Consider the following 12543-nt stretch of genomic DNA (forward strand, 5'->3'; position numbering starts at 1 on the left):
CAGGCATCACCTAGTAATGATTTTGGCATGCACTTGCCTGAAGAAAACTACAATACTTGTCCTTAATTAAAGCAACATTTGGAAGAAGGCCATTGCATTAATTCGTTTAAAACAAAGAATTGTAAATTTTTCAGTTTTTATTGATCTATTACATTAACAAGAGGACTATAGCTTTGATTTTGTGAATAGTAGTTAACTGATTTCCGTTTTAAGGAAGTATAGCATCTATCCAGTGACTGCGATACAAGTACACAGAGATGCAATACATTTTAAGAGTTTGTACTTACCGTTGGGCCAATATGACCTTGAGGTCCAGCTTCCCCATCTTTGCCAGGCGTACCCTAATATAATAATTTTAAAAAGAGAATCCAGGAATGAACGGCCTTTATTTTTAAACCTTTATGAGAGCACTTCGTAAACATATTAGAAATAGAAATCTGCTACTTACTCTCTGACCAGGAACACCAGAAGGGCCCTTCTCACCAGTCTTACCAGGATCACCCTATAATAAAAATACAAGGACATTAATAGAACTTGTTAAAAGCACACCTGTAGTAGCAGATAGTTGCCATAGTTACATCACTGCACAAGTGCAGGGGTGTTGTCGGTTTTGTATTTCTTCTTGTGCTTTTTTTTGCGAAGGTCATTATAGCCTGATCTTTAAAGATTCAAAATTAGAACTGCATGACAGATTTCCACTTTATTTTATGTAATTATCATTGCAATGTTATTTAACAGTGCTGATATTAATTGAGATTTTACTTTGTGAGGTAGCTGAAGATCATCAATGGAAAATGGTGGGTAACGTATCCTGACACACACAGCGGGCTCCCCACTGGCACAGCGCATTCAGAAAATTAACCCTCACAAGATGTTTGGATTTGAACTCATTAAAGTTAATGACTGACAAGTGTGAAATGTAAGCAAGTAGCTTTGAGATATCTCATGCCAATATAATCTGCATAGAGTAACAAATAGCTTACTTACACTATTACCCCTTGGTCCGACTGAACCCATGGAACCAGGTGAGCCTCTTAGTCCTGTTGACCCCAGTGAGCCTGGACGTCCTTCCTCCCCAGGAGGACCCTGATAACAAAAACACAGTGATACAATTAAGAAACGTATGCCTTTGATTGTGATGTTATTTCATATGGAACACATGCACTCTGTACAACTGGAATTAGTATCATCGGGAAACAAGTGTATGCTGGATAACATCTTTAGAATTTGACAAAATTATCCAATTTCTTTTCCTGGAAAATATGGGTCACAATATTTAATTAAAATTTATTTCTCATAGAACCTTACAGAACAGGAGGTCGTCATTTGGCCAATCATGCCTATGCAAGCTCTTTGAAAGAGCTATCCAAATTGTCCCACTCGCTGCTCTTTCCCCGTAGCCCCGCAAATTTTCTGCCATAAAATGGTCCATAATCAAATAAAGCAGTTTTAAATCTTAAAATATTCTATTTTATAGGGTATTTTCAACTCTGCAAATTGATCTCTTACTGAATTTACAGGATATCAATTGAGCATCGGAAGAATGAATCATGAACAAGTGAGCAATCCCAATATAATAATTAATTTTCTTTCTTATGCAAGCTGGCTGTAGATATAATATATAAATATGCAAAAGCAACATTATTCTACACTACACAAGAAGTAAAACAACAACCAAGAAACAATGAAAAAATCTCAAATTGAAAAGAGGGAAAAAGGAAATTCATTCAATCTAGGCAAGAGATATAGGGCACAACATTATACTGTAGCTCAGTTATCCATGCCATAGTGCCAACTCTGTCTGACGGATAGGGCAAGGATGAAAGGGTATGATGGTCTTTTCTCACATTTGTTTGCTGGCACATTCACATTGGGACAAACGGCCTCCATCTGTGCTGCAAACTGGTTCTCTGGTTAAACTATGTGCAGTACTACAACTTCTATATTTAGAATCATAGAATGGTTACAGCTCAGAATGAGGCCGTTTGGCACGTCGAATCCGTGCCGGCTGTCTGCGAGAGCAATCTAGCTTGTCCCACTCCCCCGCCCTATCCCCATAGCCCTGCAAATTTTTTCCCTTCAAGTGCTTATCCAATTCCCTTTTGAAAGTCACGATTCAATTGAATCTGCCTCCACCACCCCCTCAGGCAATATATTCCAGATCATAACCACTCGCTGTGCAAAAAAGTTTTTCCTCATGTCGCCTTTGGTGGTTCTTCTACCAATCCCCTTAAATCTATGTCCTCTGGTTCTTGACCCTTCCGCCAATGGGAACAGTTTCACTCTAACTACTCTATCTAAACCCTTCATGATTTTGAATACCTCCATCAAATCTCCTCTCAACTTTCTCTGCTCTAAGGAGAACAACCCCAGTTTCTCCAGTCTATCCATGTAACTGAAGTCCCTCATCCCTGGAATCATTCTAGTAAATCTCTTCTGCACCCTCTGTAAGGCCTTCACATCTTTCCTAAGGTGCAGTGCCCAGAACTGGGCACAATACTCCAGTTGTGGCTGAACCAATGTTTCATAAAGGTTCATCATAACATCCTTGTTTTTGTACTCTATGCCTCTATTTATAAAGCCCAGGATCCCATATGCTTTCTTAACCGCTTTCTCAACCTGTCCTGCCACCTTCGACAATTTGTGCATATATACCCCCAGATCTCTCTGTTCCTGCACCCCTTTTAGAATTGTACCCTTTAGTTTATATTGCCTCTCTTCGTTCTTCCTATCAAAATGTATAATTTCACACTTTTATGCGTTAAATTTCATCTGCCGCGTGTACGCCCATTCCACCAGCCTGTCAATGTCCTCTTGAAGTCTAACACTATCCTCCTCACTGTTCACTAAACTTCCAAGTTTTGTGTCAGCTGCAAATTTGAAATTGTGCCCTCCACACCCAAGTCCAAGTCATTGGGATACGGTAGCATAGTGGTTATGTTACTGGACTAATAATCCAGAGGCCTGGACTAATAATCTGGAGTCATGAGCTCAAATCCCACCAGGACAGCTGGGGAATTTAAATTCAATTAATTAAATAAAATCTGGAATTAAAAAAACTAATATCAGTAATTGTGGCCATGAAACAATCGGATTGTCGTAAAAACCCATCTGGTTCATTAATGCCCTTTAGGGAAGGAAGCTACCTTCCTTACCTGTGGCTCCAGTCACACAGCAATGTGGTTGATTCTTAATTGCCCTCTGAAATGGCCTAGCAAGCTACTCAGTTGTAAAATCTCACTAAAAAAAGTCATAATAAGAATAAAACCTGACGGACCACCCGGCACCAGACACGACAAAGGCAAACCAAGCCCAGTCAACCCTGCAAAGTCCTCCTCACTAACATCTGGGGACTTGTGCCAAAATTGGGAGAGCTGTCCCACAGACTAGTCAAGAAACAGCCTGACATAGCCATACTCACAGAATCATACCTTTCAACCAATGTCCCAGACTCTTCCATCACCATCCCTGGGTATGTCCTGGTCCACTGCCAGGACAGACCCACAAGGGGTGGCGGTACAGTGATATACAGTCAGGAGGGAGTGGCTCTGGGAGTGCTCAACATTGACTGCGGACCCCATGAAATCTCATGGCATCAGGTCAAACATGGGCAAGGAAACCTCCTGCTGATTACCACCTACCGCCCTCCCTTAGCTGATGAATCAGTCCTCCTCCATGTTAAAAACCACTTGGAGGAAGCACTGAGGGTAGCAAGGGCACAAAATGTACTCTGGGTGGGGACTTCAATGTCCATCACCGAGAGTAGCTCAGTAGCACCACTACTGACCGAGCTGGCCGAGTCCTGAAAGACATAGCAGCCAGACTGGTCTGTGGCAGGTGGTGAGTAAACCAACACAACGGAAAAACCTACTTGACCTCGTCCTCACCAATCTACCTGTCGTAGATGCATCTGTCCATGACAGTAGTGGTAGGAGTGACCAGCGCACAGTCATCATGGAGATGAAGTCCCATCTTCGCACCAAGGACACCATCCAACGTGTTGTGTGGCACTACCACCGTGCTAAATGGGATAGATTCAGAACAGATCTAGCAGCTCAAAACCGGGCATCCATGAGGCGCTGTGGGCCATCAGCAGCAGCAGAATTGTATTCCAGCACAATCTGTAACCTCATGGTCTGGCATATTCCTCACTCTACCATTATCAACAAGCCAGGGGATCAACCCTGGTTCAACAAGGAGCGTAGAAGAGCATGCCAGGAGCAGCACCAGGTGTACCGAAAAAAGAGGTGCCAACCTGGTGAAGCTACAACTCAGGACTACATGCGTGCTAAACAGCGGAAGCAACATGCTGTAGACAGAGCTAAGCGATTCCACAACCAACGGATCAGATCAAAAATCTGCAGTCCTGCCACATCCAGTCGTGAATGGTGGTGGACAATTAAACAACTAGCGGGAGGAGGAGGCTCTGTAAACATCCCCACCCTCAATGATGATGGAGTCCAGCACGTGAGTGCAAAAGACAAGGCTGAAGTGTTTACAACCATCTTCAGCCAGAAGTACCGAGTGGATGATCCATCTCGGCCTCCTCCCAATATCCACACCATCAAGAAGCCAGTCTTCAGACAATTCGATTCACTCCACATGATATCAAGAAACGGCTGAGTGCACTGAATACAGCAAAGGCTATAGGCCCCGACAACATCCCGGCTGCAGTGCTGAAGATTTGTGCTCCAGAACTAGCCGTGCCTCTAGCCAAACTGTTTCAGTACAACTACGACACTGGCATCTACCAGACAATGTGGAAAATTGGCCAGGTATGTCCTGTCCACAAAAAGCAGGACAAATCCAATCCGGCCAATTACCGCCCCATCAGCCTGCTCTCAATCATCAGCAAAGTGATGGAAGGTGTCGTCGACAGTGCTAGCAAGTGACACTTACTCACCAATAACCTGCTCACCGATGCTCAGTTTGTGATCCGCCAGGACCATTCAGCTCCAGACCTCATTACAGCCTTGGCCCAAACATGGACAAAAGAGCTGAATTCCAGAGGTGAGGTGAGAGTGACTGCCCTTGACATCAAGTCAGCATTTGACCGAGTGTGGCACCAAGGAGCCCTAGTAAAATTGAAGTCAATGGGAATCAGGGGGAAAACATTCCAGTAGCTGGAGTCATACCGAGCACAAAGGAAGATGGTAGTTGTTGTTGGAGGCCAATCATCTCAGCCCCAGGACATTGCTGCAGGAATTCCTCAGGGCAGTGTCCTAGGCCCAACCATCTTCAGCTGCTTCATCAATGACCTTCCCTCCATCATAAGGTCAGAAATGGGGATGTTCGCTGATGATTGCACAGTGTTCAGTTCCATTCGCAACCCCTCAGATAATGACGCAGTCCGTGCCCGCATGCAGCAAGACCTGGACAACATCCAGGCTTGGGCTCATAAGTGGCAAGTAACATTCGTGCCAGACAAGTGCCAGGCAATGACCATCTCCAACAAGAGAGAGTCTAACCACCTCCCCTTGACATTCAACGGCATTACCATCGCCGAATCCCCCACCATCAACATCCTGGGGTCACCATTGACCAGAAACTTAACTGGACCAGCCACATAAATACTGTGGCTACAAGAGCAGGTCAGAGGCTGGGTATTCTGCGGCAAGTGACTCACCTCCTGACTCCCCAAAGCCTTTCCACCATCTACAAGGCACAAGTCAGGAGTGTGATGGAATACTCTCCACTTACCTGGATGAGTGCAGCTCCAACAACACTCAAGAAGCTCGACACCATCCAGGACAAAGCAGCCCGCTTGATTGGCACCCCATCCACCACCCTAAACATTCACTCCCTTCACCACCGGCGTACAGTGGCTGCAGTGTGTACCATCCACAGGATGTACTGCAGCAACTCGCCAAGGCTTCTTCGACAGCACCTCCCAAACCCGCGACCTCTACCACCTAGAAGGACAAGAGCAGCAGGTACATGGGAACAACACCACCTGCACGTTCCCCTCCAAGTCACACACCATCCCGACTTGGAAATATATCGACGTTCCTTCATCGTCGCTGGGTCAAAATCCTGGAACTCCCTTCCTAACAGCACTGTGGGAGAACCTTCACCACACGGACTGCAGCGATTCAAGAAGGCGGCTCACCACCAACTTCTCAAGGGCAATTAGGGATGGGCAATAAATGCTGGCCTTGCCAGTGACACCCACATCCCATGAACGAATAAAAAAAAAAATTAATAGTTATATCAAGAAAAGCAGTGGTGCTAGTACCGACCCCGGGGAACACCACTGTATACCTTCCTCCAGTCCGAAAAATAACCGTTCACCACTACTCTCTGTTTCCTGTCACTTAGCCAATTTCATATCCATGCTGCCACTACCCCTTTTATTCAATGGGCTTCAACTTTGATGACAAGCCTATTATGCGGCACTTTATCAAACGCCTTTTGGAAGTCCACATACACTACATCAACCGCATTGCTCTCATCTACCCTCTCTGTTACCTCATCAAAAAACTCAATCAAGTTGGTTAAACATGATTTGCCTTTAATTTCCTTAATTAAGGAAATCCGTGCTGGCTTTCCTTAATTAATCCACACATGTCCAAGTGACTATTAATTTTTTCCCGGATTATAGTTTCTAAAAGTTTCCCCATTACTGAGGTTAAACTGACTGGCCTGTAGATGCTGGGTTTATCCTTACACTATTTTTAGAACAAGGGTGTAACATTTGCAATTCTCCAGTCCTCTGGAACCACCCCCATATCTAAGGATGATTGAAAGATTATGGCCAGGACTTCCCCAATTTCCACCCTTACTTCCCTCAGCAGCCTAGGATGCATCCCATCCAGACCAGGTGACTTATCTACTTTAAGTACTGCTAGCCTTTTTAGAAACTCCTCTTTATTAATTTTTAGCCCATCCAGTATCTCAGCTACCTCTTCATTTACTGTGACTTTGGTGGCATCTTCTTCCTTGGTAAAGATAGATGCAAAGTATTAATTTAGTACCTCAGCCATGCCCTCTGCCTCCATGCGAAGATTTCCTTTTTGGTCCCTAATTGGTCTCACCCCTCCTCTTACTACCTGTTCACATGCCTGTAGAAGACTTTTGGATTCCCTTTTATGTTAGCCGCCAGTCTATTCTCATAGTCTCTCTTTGCCCCTCTTATTTCCTTTTTCGCTTCCCCTCTAAACTTTCTATATTCAGCCTGGTTCTCACTTATATTATCAATCTGACATCTGTCATATGTCCCTTTTTTCTGCTTCATCTTATTCTCTATCTCTTTTGTCATCCAGGGAGCTCTGGTTTTAGTTACCCTACCTTTCTCCCTCATGGGAATATATCTAGACTGTACCCGAATCATCTCCTCTTTAAAGGCTGCCCAATGTTCAATTACCGTTTTGCCTGCCAATCTTTGATTCCAATTTACACGAGCTAGATACGTTCTTATTCCATTGAAACTGGCCCTCCTCCAATTAAGTATTTTTACTTTAGAGTGGTCCTTGTCCTTTTCCATAGCTAATCTAAACCTTATGATACTATGATTGCTGTTCCCTAAATGTTCCCCCACTGACACTTGCTCCACTTCATTTCCCAGAACCAGATCCAGCAATGCCTCCTTCCTCGTTGGGCTGGAAATGTACTGGTCAAGAAAGTTCTCCTGAACACATTTCAAATATTCCTCCCCCTCTTTGCCCCTCACACTATTACTATCCCCCGCTATATTAGGATAGTTGAAGTCCCCTATTATCATTATTCTATGGTTCTTGCACATCTCTTTAATTTCCCTGCAAATTTGCTCCTCTATATCATTCTCACACTAGTTGGTGACCTATAGAATACCCCCAATAGTGTAATGGCACCTCTCTTGTTTCTTAATTCTAACCACATAGATTCTGTCCTTGAGCCCTCCAGGACATCCTCTCTCTCCAGCACTGCAATATTCTCCTCAATCAATACTGCCAACCCTTCCCTCCTTTCTTTCCTTCCCTATCTTTCCTGAACACCTTGCAACCATGAATATTTAGTACCCAAACCGGCCCTTTTTTGAGCCAGGTCTCTGTTATCGCCACAACATCATATTCCCATATGGCTATTTGCGCCTGCAGCTCGCCAACCTTGTTTACCACGCTTCGTACGTTTACACACATGCACTGTAAACCTATCTTAGACCTTCTTGTATTCTCTCAGTCTGATCTCATCTAATACCGTATTATTTCTTACTCTAGTGCTATTTGTCTCTCCCAATCTTTTGTGCATCTTGTTTCTCATTTCCAATGCTACATCCTGGTGGCCACCCCCCTGGCAAATTAGTTTAAATCCTCCCCCACAGTACTGGTGAACCTCCCCGCGAGGACATTGGTCCCAGCTCTGTTGAGGTCCAACCCGTCCGGCCTCTACAGGTCCCATTTCTCCCAGAACTGATCCCAATGCCCCAGGAATCTAAGCCTCCCTCCTGCACCATCTCTCCAGCCACGCATTCATCTGCCCTACCCTCCTCTCCTATTTCTATACTCGCTAGAGCGTGGCACTGGGAGTAATCCGGAGATTACTACCTTTGAGGTCCACCTTGTTAATCTCTTTCCTAACTCCCTAAACTGCAGGACTTCATTCCTCTTTCTATCTATGTCGTTGGGATTGATATGGACCACGACCTCTGGCTGTTCACCCTCCCCCTTCAGAATGTTCTGCAGCCGCTCAGTGACATCCTTGACCCTGGCACCAGGGAGGCAACATACCATTCTGGAATCACATCTGCGGCCACAGAAATACCTGTCTGTTCCCATGACTTTTGAATCTCCTATCACTATTACTCTCCTGACCTTTCTCCTCCCCCCCTACAGCTGAGTCACCCATGGTGTTGTGGACTTGGATCCACCTGCACACCTCAGAGAAACCCTCTCCCTCGTCAGTATTCAGAACTGAATACTGGTTAGAGAGTGAGATCCCCCCAGGGGACTCCTGCACTACCTGCCTGGTCCTCCTTGTCTGTCTGGCGGTCATCCAGTACCTCTCTGCCTGCACTCTCTTAAGCAGTGAGGTGACCACCTCCAGAAACGAGCTATCCACGTTTTCCGTGCTATCCGAAACCCGGAGCTTGAGTTCTTCCAGCTGACGACACTTCCTGCACCTGTGGTTGTCCAGGATACGGGAAGCGTCCTGGAGTTCCACATGGCACAAGATGTGCATTCGACAGGTCTGAGGTGCCCTGCCATGCATCTATTTATTATATTATTAACAAAGCTTAACAAAAATAAACTAGAGACTTGTCTGCTAGTATCAGATCTTAGCAGGGAATACGTCAGTAATAACCCTGAGTGCATACCGTTAGATTCAGGACTTAATGTTTATTGTTGCAATATATGTGTTTCATCATGCAGGTAGGTTGTAGGCTCATATATTGCCCGAACAAAACTAATTAACTTTTTCAAGCAGAAGGTGGTAAACATGTGACTAACTTATCCAGAGAGATAGTAAAAGTGAAGGATGTTATAATATTTTTTTTAGGAGGGAGATGGATACGTTTTGAGCAGAGAGGACAATTGAAGGTCATCAAACGTAAAGATGGGCAAGAAATCTCTGGGGTAGATATTAACTATCAAGCAGTCGACCGGTGGAGCGCGCCAGTGGGTTAAGTCTACTTTGAGGGCCTGGCTCATTAACATGTATGCGGCGGGCTGCAGGCATCCCGATGGAGGTCACTGGCTCCAGGCCAGCGTAATATTGGGTGGCCTGGAACCCAACCCAGCCAAGAGAAAGGTACGTGGAGGGTAACGATCGCAGGGTAGCCTGGATGGCAACGGACCACATTATTTTCGTGAAGTCTGGAAGCACTCTTTTGCTTCTTCTGGTCCCACAAAAAGAATATTATCACTTACCAAGAAGGGTTTCTTTTTTTCTATTATTCATTCATGGGATGTGGGCGTCACTGGCAAGGCCGGCATTTATTGCCCGTCCCTAATTGCCCTTGAGAAGGTGGTGGTGAGCCGCCTTCTTGAACCGCTGCAGTCCTTGTGGTGAAGGTTCTCCCACAGTGCTGTTAGGTAGGGAGTTCCAGGATTTTGACCCAGCGACGATGAAGGAACAGCCATATATTTCCAAGTCGGGATGGTGTGTGATTTGGAGGGGAATGTGCAGGTGGTGTTGTTCCCATGTGCCTGCTGCCCTCGTCCTTCTAGGTGGTAGAGGTCGCGGGTTTGGGAGGTGCTGTCGAAGAAGCCTTGGCGAGTTGCTGCAGTGCATCTGGTGCGCCGGGTGGTGGAGGGAGTGAATGTTAAAGGTGGTGGATAGGGTGCCAATCAAGCGGGCTGCTTTGTCCTGGATGGTGTCGAGCTTCTTGAGTGTTGTTGGAGCTGCACTCATCCATGCCGTTCCTCCAGGTTCTACTGAGCAGGGCATCCACAACAAACGATCTGCCCAGTAGGCAGTTAAAATGGCATTGGGGTCCTATGTACGTCATACGACCCCCTTTTGCATAGATTAATGAGGCTTCCACCTGATTAAGGCGGAAGCCTTGGCCACCCAGTGAAAAATTCCCCGGAAATATAGCGTCAGAGAGGGAATGGGGGTGGTAAGTCTACCACCTCTATTTCTTTTCTGGTTGGCAGAGAGAGTGAAAATCCACCCCTCTGAGCTTCGAGACCAGCCCAATATATTGGAACGGTCATTTCCAATTGGATGTTGGAACTTAGGATACGGGGAAAGGGGATCTTGATTGATTGCCATAGAAAATCAGGAAGAAGCTTACCACAATGTTTCCTGAAATTGGCCACAGGCTTTTCTTCTTTTGTTACTCCACCCACCCACCGAGTTAATTTTCACAGTAACTGGGGAGAGTGGTGCAAAAGACTGCAATGGATAACATGTGCATAAAAGGCCTTCCCTTAACTTTTCTTTTCTGGGGTTCACATGTTCCTAATTGAGATAAAGACAGTACTAATTCTCAGATTTATCACAAAAATACAGCACCAGATTAGACTCAATGGGGGTAATTTTGACTTTGGGTGACAGTGTAATATGGCCGATATTGATTAAATGTCCAATATGCATCTCTCTCGTCAATGGAAAAATCAGGAGATACACATAACGGGCAGCTAAATCATTATCGCCCGTTTTACTCTATCATCCAAAGTCTAAATTACCCCAATTAATCCAGCTTTTGTTCATGGTCAATAATAAAATTTTAGTTTAAAGGACTAAACACATTATTTGCTCTCCTAATGTACTGAAGTCAGTGACTTTTGCTGGAATATGGTTTCAGGGCTGTCAACAGCCCTCTGGTCACAAAGCAGTCAATCATCATGTATGTCAGAACAGTGACATAAAATGACTTGTGTATTTGTGTAAATAATGGTGGCAACAAATACCTCAGACTTCCTATGAGAAAGAATCGAATAAAATTGTTGAGTGCATGTGATTATGTACAAGCTGAGGGTCACCTTCACAAATATAAAGCACAGGAATGCTGGTCCATTTAAAAGTAATCACAAGGCTTTCATGACTTACTAAATAAAACCGTGAGAGTAGAAGTAAAGTTGCATGTTCGTCTTTTTGATACGTACACCAAAATAAAATGTGGATTGTCAATCTGAGAGAATGCCCATATATGTAGGTTCCACAGGACGCACCTCTCAAATACGATACACCACACACTTACTGGCTTTCAATTTGTCATGGCATGAGCATTTGACGTTTCTATTTACTTTCAATAAGGATTGTATATTAAAAACGCTGACAAACATTTTCCTGAAATTAACTCAAAAATTGATTAATTACAAGAATAGTTTTTGTTTGAATAGAGGCAAGTGTACTCTGCCCAAAAGCACAGCCTCAACCTTCAGTGAAAAAATCTTTTAAACACTTGCTGACCAATCTTGATATGGCAGATAATTACAAATGGTGATAAATACTTTCTAAGGAAACCCAAACTAAAATTCATCCTTTCTAAAAAGGCAGTTTCAATTTTAAAGGATCAATAGTTAACTGTCCTGTCCTGTTATATTAGCAATTTTTTTTCCTAAATCTGTACATTTTCAGACTGACTGTAATCCATCTTGGCATAACCAGATTCAGGGTTCCCACAGGAGTAGATGTTTCTGAAACATAATGACCTTAATTTAGGTTCAGACTCTTCTTTGGCGATATGCATGCTATCTGAAGCATAAATCTAAATGACCTTCAGTTGAACTGCTTGAACTAATTCAGAATTGTAAACAATACATTTTTAAAGCAAGTATGCAGTTCTTTAATGACACACTCAACTATTACATGCATCAATATTGCTTTTCAATTCATAACTTAGGACAAGCAGCTTTCAACCTACAAACATTACATTTTATAAACCTCACAAAGGGAAAAATGCCTCTGGTTGCTATGTGTAGCAATATCACAAATGTCTTCATGAACATTCCCTCTGGTCAGTATAGTGCGAAGTACCAACTACTTACAAAGAATTACAAAGAATGTACAGCACAGAAACAGGCCATTCAACCCAACAGGTCCAGACTGTGAGCCTCCTCCTACCTTTCTTCATCTAACCCTATCAACAAAGCCTTCTATTCCCTTCTCCCTCATGTT

General features: G+C 44.1%; 1 protein-coding gene across 1 annotated transcript in view; it reads right to left on the reverse strand.

Moving 5' to 3' along the window:
• The window catches only part of LOC137323784 (collagen alpha-2(V) chain-like), a 256252-nt gene that overhangs the window by 43891 nt on the left and 199818 nt on the right, over positions 1 to 12543 (reverse strand). The window contains exons 27-29 of the mRNA XM_067987707.1: positions 988 to 1086; positions 449 to 502; positions 288 to 341 (exon numbers count right to left, since the gene is read on the reverse strand). Coding sequence (XP_067843808.1) covers positions 288 to 341; positions 449 to 502; positions 988 to 1086 — 207 coding nt within the window. The remainder of the gene's footprint in view (positions 1 to 287; positions 342 to 448; positions 503 to 987; positions 1087 to 12543) is intronic.

This window comes from Heptranchias perlo, chromosome 7 (assembly GCF_035084215.1).
Source record: "Heptranchias perlo isolate sHepPer1 chromosome 7, sHepPer1.hap1, whole genome shotgun sequence".
NCBI classification, from domain to species: Eukaryota; Metazoa; Chordata; class Chondrichthyes; order Hexanchiformes; family Hexanchidae; genus Heptranchias; species Heptranchias perlo.